This window comes from Malania oleifera, chromosome 6 (assembly GCF_029873635.1).
Source record: "Malania oleifera isolate guangnan ecotype guangnan chromosome 6, ASM2987363v1, whole genome shotgun sequence".
Classification (NCBI taxonomy): Eukaryota; Viridiplantae; Streptophyta; class Magnoliopsida; order Santalales; family Ximeniaceae; genus Malania; species Malania oleifera.
In genome coordinates this window covers 15,255,749-15,275,353 of record NC_080422.1, presented here as the reverse complement: position 1 = coordinate 15,275,353, position 19,605 = coordinate 15,255,749, and the positions used below count along the sequence as shown (strand labels likewise).

General features: G+C 36.5%; 1 protein-coding gene across 5 annotated transcripts in view; it reads right to left on the bottom strand.

Annotated features, from left to right (window-relative positions):
* LOC131158304 (regulator of telomere elongation helicase 1 homolog) overlaps positions 1–19,605 on the bottom strand; it is a 128,113-nt gene that overhangs the window by 70,435 nt on the left and 38,073 nt on the right. For 4 of the 5 annotated variants that reach the window (XR_009137444.1, XR_009137445.1, XM_058113072.1 and 1 more), the window contains exons 4-11: positions 13,695–13,776; positions 13,411–13,558; positions 13,016–13,178; positions 6,117–6,293; positions 5,730–5,857; positions 5,539–5,584; positions 4,375–4,516; positions 4,144–4,298 (exon numbers count right to left, since the gene is read on the bottom strand). Coding sequence is in view for 3 of the 5 variants with exons in the window: in XM_058113072.1 (XP_057969055.1) it covers positions 4,144–4,298; positions 4,375–4,516; positions 5,539–5,584; positions 5,730–5,857; positions 6,117–6,293; positions 13,016–13,178; positions 13,411–13,558; positions 13,695–13,776 (1,041 nt within the window). In the remaining 2 variants the exon portion in view is untranslated. The remainder of the gene's footprint in view (positions 1–4,143; positions 4,299–4,374; positions 4,517–5,538; positions 5,585–5,729; positions 5,858–6,116; positions 6,294–13,015; positions 13,179–13,410; positions 13,559–13,694; positions 13,777–19,605) is intronic. The other variant, XM_058113073.1, reaches the window with a different exon arrangement.

Here is a 19,605-nt window from a genome sequence, read left to right as displayed (position 1 = left end):
GAAATTAGAGTTCATACTCCTCCCCACAACTCCATTACCGGAGAACTCAATAAAAACTTCAAGAATATCACCCTTCAAAATCTCCCAACAATCCTGAAAAAAGCCACTATAAAACTGCCTGGTCCAAGAGAGCCTTCTCTCTATCCATCTCAAAAATCGACCTTTTTTATCTCCTCTTCCTATAAAAATCAGTAATCAAACTCTCAATATAAGCAGGTTCCTTAATAATCTCTCCCCTATCATCATCAATTTCTTCAATAAGATTCCTTCTTTTCCTACCCGTTGCCACCCTATGAAAGAGTCAACAATTCCCATATTTGACCCAATTCATTCTAGATTTCTGTCTCCTACTCATGTGTTCCCTAAGGACTTTTTCAAACTCATTGGACAGTTGAGCTCATCTATCAACAATGTCCTCAAAAAGAGGTCCCTCTTCAACCAATCTATCAATCAACCCGTTTCTTCAATAATACATTTCTTCTTAGAATGAAAATCACCAAAATTCTCCAAATTCCAACTTTCTAATTTTTCTTTCAAACACCTCAATCTTTTGATAAAACAGAAAACTTCCCAAGCTCCCACAGTGCATTTTTACACCAATGCACAACCCGATTCTGAAAATCAAGATGGGACAACCACATATTTTCAAATCTAAACAGAGTAGAAACCCATTTAACAGGGTTTGATTCAAGAATAAAAGGAAAACGGTTAGAAAGCACTCCAGGAAGAACTTCATGAATAATAGTGAGAAAAGTATACTTCTTGAATAATAGTGGGATAAGTATCTTCCCAAACAATGGTAAACAGAAACCTATCAGTTCTAGTAGCCATTGATCTAGAACCCTCAACAAACCAAGTGAATCAGGACTTGAGAATGGAATATCTCTCAACTCATACTCTCATATAAAATTATTAAAACCCCTTATACTAGAGGTAATCCTAGAGCCTCCCAATTTCTCATTAGTGGATCTTAACAATGATCTCTTTTATCTGAAGACATTTTCTATGGCAGCCCAGACCCCTAACATTCCAACTAAAGATCTTCATTCACCTTGCTGCACCTAACCATCTTACAATTCCCCTTTCCATAGTTTATATTAGAAGCTAATTTTTTCAGTTCTTTCTCCACCCTATTCTTTTTCCTTTCGTAAGTTCTAGGGGAAACAACAACCATAATTGCCTGTCCTAAAGGGTTAACAACAAAACACCCCATCCTATCTAGAAGCTCTAGAGGGTCTCAGCTGTCCCTCTCATTTCCTAGTGGATCAAGAGTTAAAGTCCCTCCTAAGGATCTAATTCTATTTGGCAAATAAAAGCTACTCTTTAAAAGTAACAAAAAATTTAATTCATTGCAAACGAAAATAAAAGGAGTGTAATGTCTTCCGAATATATGGACACCAAAAAAAGAGGCTTCAACTAGTATATCCTTTTTTCTATCTTATTCTTCCTTACCCAAATCCTTAAAATGTTTGGGCCCTCACTTCCCCCACTCTCTCTTTCTCTCTCGGCAACTGTGCTGGCTCATAGATTCCCCCCCCCCCCAAAACATATAGAGGGACTAATTTTTTTTTTTTGAATATCGCCAGGTGTTCACACGTCTGTTTTACGGTCCGCGCTACTAATCCCACGCCCCGTGGCAGCCGACCCCACAGCTCCACAGAGATGGTAAATTCAAGAGCCTGCCGCAGAAATCGAACCTAGGAGGGAATGTATCCCTGACCTCGTGAAAGGTAATCCCAGCATCCACCCTGCCAAGGATTAAAAATTTTCAATTTAGATTAAGTCTTTTTAGTGTCTCAATTTATGGAAATTTTGATAGAAATTTCAATTTTTGATATAGATTTTGAATTTGAATTTATAATAAATTACGGAAAATTGTGCATGAAACTTTGGGAAATGTAAAAATAGATTATTGAGAATAATTTAAAACTAAAATGAAAGCCTCAAATTTTTTTTCCAGTTTTTTATTTTAAAAACCCAAAATTCCAGTTGATGTATTTGAAATTTTGATTGAAAATTCCAAAAACGAAATTGTATTGGGTTTTCATTTCAACTCCTCCCAAAATATGAAATTTGGAAAAAATTACAAAATTTGACCTTGATTCCACCTCAACATTCCCTCAAATGAGCAAGACTGACATAATTCAACATTGCAACAGTCATATGATAAAGTAAGTAAAATTCACAATATGACAAGTTTTATATAAAATTTCATATCAATATACGTGTGTGTGTGTGTGTGTGCGTAATTGATACAATTTTTTTTTACAAGACTGACATAATTCAACATTGCAAGTCATATGACAAAGTAAAATTCACAATATGACAAGTTCTATATAAAATTTCACATCAATATACGTGTGTGTGTGTGTGTGTGTGTGTATAATTGATACAATTTTTTTTTGCAAGAAACATCAAGAACAAGAGCATAGGCTATAACTATACAAGATACAAACGAAAATTAATACAATGACAATTAATGCAGCAAAGATGTCCAATCATTCTAGAAAAGCACCAGCGACTGATGCCCAGAGCAAGGCAAAAAAGATCACCCTGTCCCAGAGCAACTAAAGAGGATGAGATTATGAGAATAACAGTTGTAGAATGACGAGGAGTGAGAACAGCAAATAATATTACTTGTTATTTTTAAGAAAGAGCAAAACCACTAAGGTAAAGCCACGGTATCATTTTAGTATGCATGCACACCTTGTTCTATGGTTCTGCCCATGCACTTGTGGTTTTAAATAGTGGATAAGGTAGTTGAGCGACATCATTGCATAACAGATTTGTAGAATCTCAATAGTGCTACACACACTACAGCGGTGGGACTAAAATTCATAGCCGTAGCAACTACTAAAGGCCACTATTGTTACATAAAACCCATTATGGGATCACTACAGCCACTACAAGACTGTTACGGGAAATAAAATTAATTTTTATTTTCTACTTTTTCTTCTCATTTTCTCTCATTGATCCTTTTCTAAATATCCTAATGAGCTATATGGAGAGGAAAGGCAGAAAAGACTATAATGAGGATGATAGCAATATTTATATTTCGTTAGATTTGTAAGGTATGCAATAATTAACAATTTGATATGATTCTATGAACAATGTTTTGTTAAAAAATTTATTTCAGAGATGCATTAATTAATAATTTCAATACACCCATTACCATTACACCACCTACTACCACCATTTAAAACCATGGGTGCATGAAAAAAAGACGGGTGAAGAAGAAAGCAGTGGGCGGGCCTGAGAACAGAAGAAAATAAAGTAGCATAATAAGAAGAAAAGCACAAAATATCAGGTCTTAACAAGACCCTTGGGATGACTTCACAGTTTCACACAAATAGTGAAAGAATTAATTCTCAGGCAGTCATGCACAGCACAATTAACAGCTTCATTCAACCAAGATTTGTTTTGCTACAATGAGTTTTTTATGTGTACTTCATTAATCCCTAACAGAAAGCATAGACATTCTAGAATCACCAAATATGGGGACTCACGGTTCAAATTCTATTTCTAAATCCATAAATCTCCCTCTTAAAAGAAGAAAGAAAATAGAGCAGTATTAAACAAGATTCTCAAAATCATTGAAATTAAAGGCATTATGAAATTGTTTGTCCTCTTTAAAAAGTAAAAGTACCACGTCATCATCCAGACATCCTAAAAGTTCTGTGCCAAGCAAACTTCCATTAATATATGAAATTTATGGGGCCCGCATTATTGGCTTTGACATACAATAATGCACCAGGACTGCGAGAGTTAAATTGCCTTCTGCCAGTAAGGCAACAGTGAATGACAAGATATATGAATGTGAAAAATGATGCAACTATTTGCAATTATCAAAATTTGGGGTAGTTCACAGAAATTAAAAATGTTAATGAAGCACCATCTGAATTTTCCAACTAGTAGGCTGAAATCCAACTTCATTAATTAGCTAAATTGCCTTTTTAGTGCAAAGAATGAGATTGAAATCCCAAAAAAAAAAGCGATAGAGGTGCCTAAAAAAAAGAGATGCTATCCCCATCTCTAATTTCCAGAACAGGTGGCATCCAAATCAGTGGCCTGATAATATTTAGTATTAAAAATATTTTAAGTTCATAAAAAAACTCACTATCACCAGTAACTTTAAGTACGTACCAATAGCATTCCCAAGCTCTTGCTTGTATTCAAGAGAATCGCGAGTCCGATAAGAGGAGTTAAAAGAGCAACCAGATGGACCAGCTGGCACAACACCTGCCCATATCTGATTTGCAGATACAACATGAGGATTCTCCAACCGAATGGGAAATTTCCTAAGAGATAGCAAGTGTGGGAAGTCATTGCATGACCAAAGACAAGATAAAAATAATCAGCACGGAAGTGGCTTACAACTTCAGTTCCTGTGCAAACGAATCCATTGGAGATAATGTGCCAGATGTTAAAATGATGGACCCAACACCCAACCTAGCAAATTCCTCCATAGCGAATCCTGGATTAAAACACCACCAGCTGAGTGTTCTAGATGCCTTGCCTGTGCCATCAAATTCAATGGAAATGTATCACATCTAAAGTTCAATGGTGCAAGAAGGCATGCCTTAAGAGTAAAAAGTTGCACCAGCTTGCACATCTAACCGAAGAAAAAGTATTTTTCCAAGCAAACAAGAAACTTAAAAAACACCAGAACATCTGCCTTGTCAATCAGTATGTGAAATGGAAAAGGAAAATAAAAAATTTAATATTAAAATTTTAATGACATGCTGACCAATTAATTATTTTCTTGTCATACTCAAATTAGGCAAGTTAGGATGTCCAACCACGATAAAATTCAGGCAAATTTAAAATGGCAAAAATTGCACTGTTGATTATAAGACATCATTGAGTAGCTTGACATTAATTCTTGAAGAGGTCTGGTTGTGATTTCGATAATCGACAAAGCATATATCTATATCTATATATATATATCTTTTTTGATGAGGTTTTTGATCCAAATATCCAAAAGTTGAAAAATTATAAAAAATAACAAATTTTAATCAAGACAAATACCTGTACCGCTCATTCATCATACACACACTTGCACGCATGGGAAAAAAATTGATGACCTTAAAAACCAATTCTACTTAGCACTTCAGTTTCACATCAACATTTAAAAAAAAAAAAAAAATGAACCAACTTGATGATAATAGCAGACCAGTTTTTAATATTCCATATAATTCCCTATCAGATTGAGATCCACTCTACCTAACAAAACATAGATATTTCCAATTTGTAAACAATAAAGCTCAAAGTCATTTTGTTTCCAAATTGAGTTGCAATTAATCATCTCAAAAGCCCATTTCTTTATCCACTTGAACTACTCTGAAGTAAATATGCAAGCATCCCTCCATTTATTCTCCTCAAATTTGCCCAAAAAAAGATGATAAAAGAATCAATCCTTTCTATTAAACAATGACTCTAGATCTACCTCTAACGGAAAAAGTACATATCAAGCACAACAAATCAAAGAAAACTTTTGCCTCAAAGTTTGGAACATGAAGTGGGGAGGATGTAAATTACCTTTATAGACATCTCCAGCATTTGCTTCAACTTCCTGCACATGAACCTTGAATAACAATGGGAAAAAAAAATTCAGTACCAGAAAATTAGATTTGACCTGCAAAATGAAGATAATTTTTAAAAAACATAAAAATCAAATGACAATGAACCTCTCACAGATGAGCGTAGCCACCACATATGTCCAAACTTACACGATAGTATCTCGAATGGGCATTGCAACCGCCTTTGAAGATTAACTTAAGCATGTCACTGATGCTTTCCAGCCTGCAGATGGTGCCCCTCATCTTTTGAGGCATTTTACCATCATTTGTACCTGAATCTGAAACGTGGTTAAACATTTTCAAGTATTAAAAAAAAATAGTAGAAATTAAAACAAAAACAACAAAGAACCACCAAGCTATAATCCAATGAATTATTGCAGCATTAAATTGGAAAATCATACAAGAAAATGTATATAAAAGAACAACACAACAGTACCATCTACTATAAATATATGTTCCATCTATAAAAGCATCTTAACAGTTAACCTAGCAAGCCACTGCATCTTCAGTATCAAGTCAATGATTGGTGGTGCTTACCTTCCTCAAGAAGCAAAGCAGCCTCTTCAATTATATCATTAAGCATGCTGGCAGTTTCATGAGTAATGTTTAGATCACCAAGTAGTTCATAAATGTATGGCCCAGGCTTTGTAAAACCCAACTCTTTGGACCCAATAGGAACTTCAGAAATCCGCTTCTCAAGCTTCAGAAGAAGCGCTGCCAGAAATGGACTATTATATCATACAGGAACATCCCAACTATATGTGTAATTAAGATAAACAGCAGAATTGCTTCCAAACAAAAAAGGAAAGAAGAAGAAGAAAGAAAAGAAAAGAGTGCTAACATTTTGATTAAATTAATGACCTAACTTGAAGATAGGTCTCTCCCTCTATTTACAATATAAATCAAATACATTCTAAAACAATCATGGTTTTACATAAAGGCCACGACAGTTACGTAACAGCGTTACGTAATGGTTTTTTGGGTTACCGATACCGTTACACACTGCAAAATCGGTCGGAAGAAAAATCACGGCCGTAGCGGCTGCTACAGATCGCAACGTTACGTCAAGGCCGCTGCAGCTGTTACGTAACCGCTACAAGACTGTTACACCAAAAAATTATTTTATTTTTTACTTTTTCTTCTCACTTTTTCCCTCTCTTTCATATATCATTCTCAATATACCTAGAGGCAAGAGGGGGGAAAGATTATAATGAGGATGACAATGATACAAAATTTACTATTTCTTTAAATACTCACAATAGATGCATTAATTAACAATTTGAAAATGCTAACTTGTTAAGAAAATATTTTATTTTTGATAATATTAGTAATGTGATATTTATGTTCTATATTTTTCAACTTCAACCTTCTTTCTTTTCTAGATATTTTGTATTTTTATTATTCTTATGTCTTCTGTGTCTAATAGATTAATAGAGTGTATAATGTATTTTGTTTTGTTAATTAATTTAGCACACATAAGAATTTATCACGGATAAGAACAATGAGAAGTATAAATACGCGCACACACGTAATTTTTCTATCAATGGTGGTTTAAAACAAATGTAAACTTGTTGCCCTTACCAAATAACTTAGTTACTCGAACTAAAGGATCGAAAATACACTAAAACTCTTCTAAGAAGGGTTGAAAGCTTAAAACATGCAAGTACGCTAATATGCACAAGGTTTTGCATGCTTCAAAAAAATTCACGGCCGTTACACCCACTTCCCGTTATGTAACATCCTCTACTCCCGCTTCCCGTTACACCCATTACCGCTACGTTATGCTACCCGCTACCGCAATTTAAAACCATGAAAACAATAATACCCTTATTAACTCTCATTAATTAAAATGCTAACACGCTTAATAATAATAATACTATAGGACATAAATAACCTCCATCACTCCCCCTCACGCTGGAGCATAAATGCCATATGCTCCTAGCTTGTTACAAATAAACTCAACATGAGCACCTGCCAAAGACTTGGTAAACAAATCAGCAAGCTGCATATCAAACTTCACATAAGCGGTAATAATGAGCTTTTGCACAAGTTTCTCCCGAACAAAGTGGCAATCAACTTCAATGTGCTTTTTCCGATCATGAAATACCGGGTTGGAGACAATACGAACAGCAACTTGATTATCACACATCAACTTCATAGGTTGAGAATGTGAAAAACCCAATTCTTCCAACATGTTCTTCAACCAAACAAGTTCACAAGTAGCCATAGCTCTATATTCTAATTCAGCACCTAACCTAGCCACCACAGTTTGTTTCTTACTCTTCCAAAAAACTAAATTACCACCAACCCAGATACAGTGCCCGATTGTAAATCTCTTGTCAGAAGGCGACCCAGCCCAATCTGCATCTATATATCCATGGATATAAGTGTGATCCTGATCACGATATTAAAGATCTCTCCCAGATGCACCTTTGAGATATCTCAAGATGCAAATTACTGCATCCCAATGACTTGTCCTCAAAGAATCTAGAAATTGACTCAAGAAACTTGTTGCAAAAGATATATCAGCCGAGTGATAGTGAGATAGTTCAACTTTCTAACAAGTCTCTAGTATTGTCCAGGATTAGATAGCAAATCACCCATATCCGGCATTAACTTCTTGTTAGAATCCATGGGTGTATCAACTAGTTTAGATCCCAACAATCATGTTTCATCCAATAAATTAAGAACATACTTCCTTGTGACAAAACAGTTCCCATACAAAATCTAGAAACTTCTAAAGCCAAAGTATTTCAATGGTCCCAAATTGTTGGTTTGAAACTTAGTCTATAGAAAAAGTTTGAGACTCTGAATACTTTTATCATCATCACCTTTAATAATAATATCATCCGCATAAACAACAAGAAGAATCCTACCCGATGAAATATGACAACAAAACACAGAATGATCAACTGCACACCGTCGAAGACCAAACTCAAGTACTATAGCACTGAAATGACCAAACCATGCTCAAGGAGACTGTCTTAAATCATATAGTGCCTTCTTGAGTCGACACACTAAGCGTGACTTCCCCTGTTGCACAAACCCAGGTGGTTGCTCCATATAGACCTCCTCCTCAAGGTCACCATGCAAGAAGGCATTCTTTACATCTAACTGATGCAGAGGCTAGTGACAAGTAGTAACCAAGGAGATGAACAGACATACTGATGTAAGTTTGGCAACTGGAGAAAAGGTGTCAGAATAATACAAACTATACACCTATGTATACCCCTAGCAACAAGATGGGCTTTTAGACAAGCCATTAAACACTTTCACAGTGCATACCCAATGACAACGAACGACAAACTTGTCAGGAGGAACAAATAGCAAGTCCCAAGTGTCATTATCCTGTAAAGCATTCATCTCTTCAACCATGGCATTCCTCCACCCAAAGAGGGCTAAGGCTTCCAAAATAGATTTAGGAAGGGTAGTAGATGATACAGAAGTTACAAAACAATAATAGGAGGGTGATAAGAAGTCATAACAAACATAGTTGGAAATGGGATGTTGAGTACCTGTGCATTTACCTTTCCGATCAGCAATGGAAGGATCAACATCATGGGAAATATGATCATTAGACAAGGGAACCAAAGGTGTGGCAGTAGCAGCTAGAGGGGGCTCTCTTCCTTGGGAGCCACCGTCGTGAATACACCTGCAAATTAGTATAATCAAGACAATGAGAAGGACTCAAACTACAAGGAGACTAAAATGGTTGGTTGGGCAAGGACAACAAAGTAGAATCTACAAGATTAGGCGAACGAAGAGACTCATTAAGCTCAAAAACACTTAGGGAATGGGTGTAATAAGGTGTAGACTCAAAGAAGGTAGCATTGGCAGAAACAAAGAAGTGGTGCAACACAGGACTATAAAAATGATGTCCTTTTTTATTATATGAGTAGCCCAGAAAGACAAATTTTATAGCTCGAGGATCCAACTTATCCACCCCAGGAGTTAGTTGATGAACAAAGGACACACACCTGAATATACAAGGTTGGAGAGAGAATAAAGGTGAATTAGGAAAGAGAATAGAGTAGGGAGTTTTACCACTAAGAACAAAGGATGGCATCTTGTTGATTAAATAGCAAGTAGTAAGTACAACATCACTCCAAAACACATTAGGTACATGCATTTTTTATGAAGTAAGGTGCGAGTGATTTCAAGGATGTCTATTTTTCCTCTCTACAACCCCGTTTTGTTGAGGAATGTGGACACAGGATGATTGATAGACAATACCAAACTGAGTCATATAAGTAGTGAATTGTGAACTAAAATACTCTTTAGCATTATCACTTCGAAATATTCGAACTGGCAAACCAAATTGAGTCTTTATTTAAGAATAAAAGGCACAAATTATATGAAATAACTCTGAAGGATCTTTTATTAAAAGCCAAGTCATTCTTGAATAATCATCCATAAAGGTTACAAACTACCGGGGACCCAACTTGGACACAACTCTACTAGGACCCCAAACATCAAAACGAACTAACATGAAAGGGCTTGGAGCCCATTTATTTACTCGGGAAGCGAAATGCTGGCACATGCTGCCCCTAGACATAACCAAGTACATGCACGCGGTTAACCAAGTGCATGCACAGGGACACAGTGGTCCTTTCCCAACAACAAGACTCACAATCAAGACTAGACACAAAACTCAAATCAAGAACAAGACGTTTTAACTTTTCTAGTGAAGGATAACCAAGACGACAATGAATTTGGAGAGGTGTGGCAGCATCAGTGCATGCAATAGAAGGCGATAGCGGCTCAAAGTGATAAAGTCCACCAGCTTCACACCTTCCACCAATCGTCTTCCTCGCCTTCAAATCTTGAATAACCACAGATTATGGAAAGAATGTTACTAAACAATCCATGGATTTAGTAATCTTGTTAACGGACATAAGATTGAAAGGGAATTTGGGAATATACAAGACCGAAGGAAGAGAAATAAAAGAAGCGGGGTTTACAATCCCAATTCCCTTGACTGCAGTGTTGGATCCATTAGCAAGAATAACACAAGGTAAATTTGCAGGATTTTGAAGAGTGGAGATGAAGCTAGGTAAACCTATGATATGATCAGTGGCACCAGAGTCTATAATCCAAGGACTAGGACGAGAAGTACTAGACGACAAGCATACTGTAGGATTACCTATTTGAACAAGAGATGCAATGGGAAAAGAAGCTTGTTGTGAGTTTGATACTGCTGAAACTTGGAATACTCTTCCTCTTATATAGATACAGTATGTTGCCCCCTCCCCACTCAGCCCCAAAGGTGTGGAGTTGGTGGTGGCTGCACTGGTTACCCCCAAAGGTGTGAAGTCAATGGTGGCTACATTGGTAACACATGAACGTCTACCATGGAGATCCCAACACTGCTTTGCGAGGAGTGTCTCTACCTTGTCCATCTCTACCACCACGACCACTTGAACCACCTTGATAACTTTTGCAGTTGTTTGGTAGAGAATCAAAATCACCTTATGTAGCAAAGGTTGTCCTCTCAGAGCCAGATGCAAAAGCAAGAGAATGTGTGCTAAAGGAAGCACGCAAGACACGAGAATAAACATCGACAAATGATGGCAACTCTGCACTACTAAGTGTCTAAGACCGACATGCCTCACTCTCAGGTCTCAAGCCCGCTAGAACCCAAAGAGCTATCATCTATTCCCTCTCCTTTTGCATCTCACAAATGTTGGCAGTTGTAGTTTGCAAGACATTACGCTCCTTACGAATACGCTTCATCTCTCCAAAATAATCAGCAATGCTCCTACCTCCTTGTTGTAACTGAAAGTACTCCTAGGATAAATCATACATACCTGTAATGTTACTAGAGTATAGAAGCTTGGCGTAATCCCAAATCTCCTCGCATGTATCTAGATGCATACAAATCCGTGCAATTTGTGGCCCCATCAAATTTCACAAGAGGGAAACAATCAAAGAATATTCTTGAATCCACACCTCCTTTCTCTTCTCATCAAAAAGATTAGATTGGAGCAAGTGATCATATTTTCCTATATGTGGCAGAGATGAAGGAAAAGTATTTTTGGGATTCATAGGCTCCATCCCAACACTCACAAACTTGCAGCCACACTAATGTCAAACAAGAAAAACAATCAAAACTAATCGGAACAATCACAAACTATGTGAAGCACCAACACAACCACGGACAAGGTAAACCACTTACCAACTGAGATAGCACTGCCACAGCCTCACAATCTTAACTTGCAAATACTGCCACTGCTCCAAGAAACTCACAAAGAAGCCTTTACAAGCACCGATCAAAAACTACTGGATTACCACAAGTGTATGATCGAAAAAGGTAGGATCTTTGGACAAAAAACATGTCCAACAGCTTGATAATGTTGTCTAGAGAGGGAAGTAGAACACAGCAGAAAAAGGAAAAAAAATGGTGGCTAGAAACTCTCTCACGCACCACGGGTGGGGTCGGCACTGCCAGCAGTTGGCCGGCCTGTGGGAGCATGTGAGGCTGTTTCCGGCGATGGGGTTTTGTAGGGGTAGGCTTTGGAGGGTTCTGTTTTTGGCTATAGGGTTAATTTTCTGAAATAATGAAGGGTGAAGGTGGATCTGAGAAGAGCAGCAAAGGGATGTGTTTTCCCGGCAACGGCTGAGTATGATAGGGTTTAAGTTGGATCATGCTCAGAAACCATGTTGAAATTTTGATTAAATGAATGACCTAACTTGAAGAAAGGTCTCTCCCTCTATTTATAATACAAATCAAACATATTCTAATGACACTAATACCCTTACTAACTCTCACCAACTAACATACTAGCACACTTAATAATAAATACTAAAAGACATAAATAACCTCTAACAGAAAGAAAGAAGAACACAGAATTACCAGCATTTAGAATAAAATTGTATTCAAGCCATGCTAAATTTATTTTTGCACATGCAACCCCATTTTAATGTTTGACTATATTAGAAGGAAAGCCAATATTAACTTGGCTCCAATAGGTCAAGTTCCCTCTATGATTGACAAGAACAGTTGGGAAATATGAATAGAAGTTTTGAGGTTCTAGCGATTCAGACATGCTTCACATGTGGAATCATCTGTAACCTTATAATATTAAGAAACCATACTAGTTAAAATTAAAGCATCTATTTTATAGAAAGATAACCAACTATGAAAAGTAATTCCAAATACCAATCCAGGATTAGCTGGTTTATATTTCTCATCTAAAATACAGAATATATACAGTGATGTTTAGCTATATTATGCTTGTGAAATGGAAAGACTAAATGAATCACTAAGACGCCCAAGAGAAAAAATAAGTAACAAAATAACACCAATTTCCAATCAAGTGAAGGTGATTTGGGAATCACAAAAGTAGTTCACACAACAATGACAAGAAAATCTCATATCCACTTCTAGAAAAAGAATTGTATAATATTTGATATTTGATGAAAATTTACCCACTTACCTCTGAGGATAGCATAATTATCTGGTTTGTGTGATTTGTCATTGGATTTTTCCATTTCCCTCCTTGCTATGGAAAGGTCTATACATTTTTTTGCTTCAGAAATGCAAGATGTCAGGAGCCCATAAGGTAAGTCAAAAGAGGCTGCATCTGAACATAAGCTTTCCTGCATGTTGTAAGATATATGGCATTATCCTCTACAATAGCTAAGCTCCCAAAATAGAAGTTACAGATCCATAAATTTCAGCAGTTTATTTATTAGAACAAATATAAGTCCTGGAATAGAGAAAAAAAGTGGGGGAAAAAAAGCAGTTGAAGAACAAAATCCAGTCTTAAAAGCACTCCAGAAGCGAGTACGTTCATTCCGTAAACTGCAATTATAAAGCATTTTCCCTTACCAGATTGTGGGCTTCATCAAAAATGAGTATACTGTTGTCCCACGTAAGATTAAGAGATTTTCTGTATGAGTAATCAATAAGATAGTTATAAGGTGCAAACAGAATATCTACAACCTTGTGGAGCTCTCGGGATACATAATACGGACACCTGTAAAGAAGAATTAGTATTTAAAATGCCAAATGAAAAGATTCAAATAAAAGAAGCAGAGGCTTTGAGCTTCAGGAAGCAGTACTACGCATTAAACTTTTGGCAATAAACAACAGAAACTACTAAGAAAACCTACGGCCCACAACTTCTTCCAATATTGACCATCTCCTCTATGTCAATCGGTTCATCCCCAAGATATGGATTCTTCTTTAAGAAATCTACAAAAGAACCATGAGAACATAAGGAACTTAGACCCATTAAGAATAAATTTTTTTTAACTGGAATATTATGTTTAAAAATTTAGGAATAATTACTCAAGAACACTGTATATTCCATACAGATTTGAAATCTGGATAACATATTTGACAAATTTCCATACCATCAGTTCATCGGTACAGTCCTTTTTAGCTAGAAATCACCAGTAATTTTATCATTGTCTTATCCAGTTACACATTAGACAAAATATGGTAGCCTAAGGCCCTACAGTAACAGACTTAGGATTAAATGCATCTCACTCATCACCAAATGAAGTAGAAGCATGATTTGGGCATTATCAATCTCTGAAGATTATGCAACATTTTTAAGTAATCAAACATTTCCAACATTTGATCATGTTCAAGAAGCATGAAAATAAAAACAGAAATTTCCAAGAAAGGATAAACAATTTAAGATGGATTCCAGTGAGTCTCTGGTGCGCGTTTGTCGGAATGGCAGAGCAGGCTTCTGCAGTATCCCTCTTCTTTCAAGCTTGAACACTTTTCTTCAACGTATTTTCTGGGATATTAGGATTTTTTATCAACAAAAAAGTTTTTTTTTCCCTTTTGAGAAAAATGAAGAAATTTCAGCATTTCAGAAAACAACAAATGACAGCAATTTTTCCATTAATTTGTCACCTGAAGAACGTCAATGTCTTACAAAAGAGTTATATTCTTTTTCAAATACCAAATCCCAAATCTTGGGGTTAGATCTTTCAGGGCACAACCATTTCATTTTGTCATGGTTACAAGTGAACAGAAACTGTTGTTTCCTATCTTTGAAGAAGATTCCAACCCAGGAGATAATTCAAATTATAAGTGTTCAGGATGGCAAGGAGGCTTTAGGATGGAAAAATTTTCTCAGAAGGTTGGAGGGTCGTGCAGAGAGTAGCAGAGCAGGAGAAAGGCATTCAACTCAGGATATCACAGAAGAGATAAAGCCAGGTGTTTATACTGTGATTCTACAAATATGAGTCATGGATTTTGACCTCAGAAATGTTGAATAAGGACCACAGATGGTTTAAAGTCCCCTTGATAGCGGCAATGGCAGTTTTCCAGCAAAGACATGATGGAAAAGAGTTCTATAATGGAAATCTTGGTCAAAGCTTGAGATCAAGGATGCTGCCAGTGAATTCTCTCAGCACAAAGGCCCATTTGGATCAAGGATTTTTTGTTTGAGGAAGGGAGAGAAAAATAAGAAAGAAGTCTGTTTTCCAATGTATTTTCTCTCTATGATGAATGCTATTTGTTACTAGTTCAGTTATTTAGTATTACTGCTCTGTTATTGCTGTGTCAGCGATCGAGTTAGTATGTGAGTTATTAAGGGTAATATGGTCATTATCATGTAAATGGTATATATTATCATGTAAATGGCGTATATTCTAACTAAATGAACAGACCTATCATTGTGATTAGGTCTTCTGATTCACACAATACACTAACATAGTATCAGAGCATGTCCCGAGGCCTAAACACCATAACCACCATCAAACCTAAGCCTAAAATCCTAGATTCGCTGCGTGTCTACCATTGTAGGAGAACTGCTAGCACCACCAAAGGCCTGAAAACCTACCAGCAGCTGCTGGAAGACATAGTGGTTGCCACAAATTCCCTGGACGACACTGCCAGTTCAGGAACACCAAAACGAATTTAGATATTGCAAAAGCAACATCACAGCCCCCACACACAACACCAATCTTCCAACGCCTGGAATCTCATTGCCAGAGCTGCCCTCATGTGCCAGTGAAAGGCGGGCAATGCCAACCCACACGCCAGCACATGAAGCCTTGTACAGCCATGTTTCTGGTCAAAAATTCAACCAATGTTGTTCGAATCCCTCATAAACCATATCATTGACCCTACGTTTGGTACACAAAATATCTATTCCAAAGAATAAATTAATTATAATAGGTTAGTTACAAATTTACAATTAGACATATTAAAAAATTATGTTGATACCATAAAACAAATAACAATGTGATGCTTTTTACTAGTCCATAACAAGGAATAATTATTCCCAAATTTCACCATGGGAATTTTTATTCCTTTCTTATAACACAGTAAAAGAAATAATAAGAACATACAAGGAATTGCTATTATCTACATTCCCAAAATTTTCACTATATTCCATCTTATTCCAAGGACTAGCTATTTTGTAAACCAAATGATCCGTTAGCATTTTGTAATGGATTTTTGTCCATCAATCTCACCTTTTAGTTGTTCATGTGTGGCACTACAGGAATGATCTTTATTGAGTCCTATTTCACTGCATTGGTGATACTTTTAGCTGTTTATCTTGTTCAATGAATTTATGGTTTGCTCCAATTGTCAATGGTTGTGTGTTGGGAAGGAGACCACAAAACCCAAAAATATATTATTCATTGTGTATTTCTGGTTTGCTCTCAAAGTCAAGGTTGTGTGTTTGATGGGATCGGTAGCATGTTTCTCTAGTGAGTCACTTGTTCGGCATTGGTGAACAACGTACTATAACTATCAAAAAGGAGTATTCAAGGTTCCCACTATATTAGACTTCCCAACAAGCATCTCTTCACATTGCACCTTTTGCTCATAAAGGTAATTCTATGGCCTACATGTCTAGTATATCTCTTACTAGTACATGGGTTAACTAACCATATGACAAGTGGGACCAACTTCTTTTCTACCCTTTGGTATTCTAAAAATCAACCTCATGTTATCCTTGCTAATGGGCCCACTACCACACTTAAGGAGATAGGAACAGGGAACAGTAAATCCTACTCCATCAATCCCTCTTTCTTCTTCTACTTTCAACATTCCTAACCCCCCCCCCACCTTTTTTCAATTTCATGTTTGTTATGTAACACTCTTTCCTGATTCTATCAAGATCTAAAGACGAGGAAGATGATTGGCACAAGATGTGAGGCTGATGGACTTTTACTACTTTGAGTCACTCTCTCCTTTATTGCCTACAATGCTACTACTACACCACTAAATTCATTCTTGCGTTGGTCATTTTTTATGAAGAAGTAAAAACAACTAGTTCCTTCTTTGAGTTTTGTCTCTAATCTTGATTGTGAATCTTGCCAATTAAGAAAACACCACCATGTTCCCTTTGCTTCATTTTTTTTTTTCCTCGATAGCATATTCTCTTTGCTTCTCGAGTCAACAAGCAGACACTCAACCCTCTCATGCTAATTCATTCTAATGTTTGGAGTCCTAGTCGTGCAATGTCAAATTGAGGTTCCAATACTTTGCTACATAAGTCGACAACTGCTCTACAATGAATTGATTGTATATAATGAAGAAGGCTGGTTGTGAGTTGTTTAATATCTTTTGCGCATGTTCTAAGATAGGAGTCAATTGGACATGTCGAAATGCTTTGTAGCATTAACGCAAAGGAGGATTTCAGTACCCAATTCACAGCCCATATGATAACTTTGATGTCCACTAGTCATCTTGTGCCCACACTCCACAACAAAATGTAGTTGCAGAGACATTTTTTTGAAGTGATTCATACACCTAAATGAGTGTCCCTAAAGTTATTTTAGAGTGACACTCAATAAAATGCAATCCTCATCCTTGGTGGTAAAACACCATAATTAGTTATCTTCCCAAAGGACCCTTTGCTCTCACTTCCTCGTGTATTTGGTTGTGTCCTTCAACCATAAGTGCAAGAATGGATAAATTGGATCCTTGTGACATCAAATGTATTTTTTGGGCTACTCCTGTACTCAAAAAAGGGTCATCAATGTTACAGCCCTACTTTACATTAATTTTTTATTTCTTGTCACCCTTATATTACTGCTTTGTTAGTACTTTGTGTCTTTTTTTGCTCTTCCAAAAATTTAAAGCCCTACACCATTTTGGGTGGAGGACTGCAACAGTTGAAGAGAAGTGTGTGTTACATGATAATGACACTTGGGAAATTGCACCTCCTCCTAATAAGTCTATGATTGGTAGTCACTCGGTGTATATTTGGGTTATTGCGACACATTCTCCTTAGTTGCCAAGCTTGCCTCAATTCGTTTATGCATCTCCTGAGACACCACATGTCATTAGCTTCTACATTAGTTAGATACTTAGATATGTAGAATGCCTTCCTATGAGCTAATCTTCAAGAGGAGGTCCATATGGAGCAACCACCAAAGTTTGTAGCTCAAGGGATTAGGATTAGTATATCAACTCAAGAAATCCTTGTATGGTCTACAGTAATCTCCTAGACCACGGTTTGGCCATTGGTCTTTACTTTTGCATGGTAGATCACTTAATATTTTATAGTTATACTATTTCTCATAAGATTTTTCTCATTGTGTACATGGATGATGTTGTATACTAGTGACCATGATCAAGGTATCTAGAAGCACTTACTACAAACTAAATTTCAAACAAAGAATTTAAGACCATTGAAATACTCCTCGGGTAAAGTATCCATATCTAGGGACTATTTTGTCATAGAGTAAGTCTGTTCTAGATCTTTTAGATGAGACTGGGCTATTGCCATCCAAACTTGTCAATGCATCTATGGATCTTAGCAACAAGTTAGTGCCAAATCTGGATGATTTGTTGGCTGATCCTCAAAAGATACTAGAGACATGTTGAGAAGTTGAACTATCACCAAGTCAATCGAATGATGTCTTTCACAACAAGTGTTATGAGTCAATTTCTTGATTCTCCGAGAACAAGTCACTAAGATGTAGTCTTTCACATCTTGAGATACACCAAAATACTGCGACTCTTATTATCAATATCAAGGTGACACTTATGTATAGGGATATACAAATGCAAATTGGATTAGCTCACCTTCAGACACAAGATCTACAAGCGAGTATTGTGTTTTTGTTGGTGGTAACTTGATATCTTGAAAATAAAAAACCTATGGAGGCCCTTGCAGAATCAGAGTGCCGAGCCACAGCCCACACTACAAGTAAACTAATTTGGCTAACGAATATGTTAGAAGAACTTGGATTTCCACATTCTCAGCCTATGAAGTTATAGTGTGATAATCAAGCTACTATTCATATAGCCTCCAACCCAATCTTTTGACTAGACAAAGCACGTTGAAGTTGGGTGTCACCTTGTATGGAAGAAACTTGTTTAGAAGCTCATTACAATGCTTCAAATAAAGTATGAATTAAAACTTCCTAATTTATTCACTAAAGCATTAGGAAGTGCTCAAGGTAAATCCATTTGAAACGGGCTAGAAACATACGATATATATACTCCAACTTGACAGATAATGTTACTAGTTACTTTAGTTATTTAGTATTATTGCTATGTGTTATTACTGTCTTAGTAAGCATGAGTTAGTCCATGAATTAGTAAGGAGAATATGGTCATTGTTATAAACTTGCCATATACTATAAATAAAGGGAGAGACTAACCATTGTGATTAGGTCTTCTGATTCACACAATACTTTTAACGCTAGTAAAAATAAAAATATTTGAATATGACTAAAAATTAAGAAATAATGTTTAAAATCAAATATTTGTTCATTAATTTATTTTATATATTATTTTTCCCATTTTCCTTAATAATTAAACATGAAAAGGTGGATCTCTATTTCCCTTTCCTTCTCCTTATGTGAGCAAGACCTAAAGGAAACTTTTCAAATTTTATGGAGGAGAAAGTCGAAACCTTTATCCCAAGCACAGTGAAAGAACTCTTAATGCTAGAAGTAGGACAATCGGGCCAATTTCACAACTTAGGACCCAAGACAATGCAGCTCAAGCCCATGTGGGGCTTTTTAACGACAGTGAAGCCAAGACTCCCTGAAAGTTTAGTGGGCCAAATAAGTTAAGCCCAACAAAGGAGGT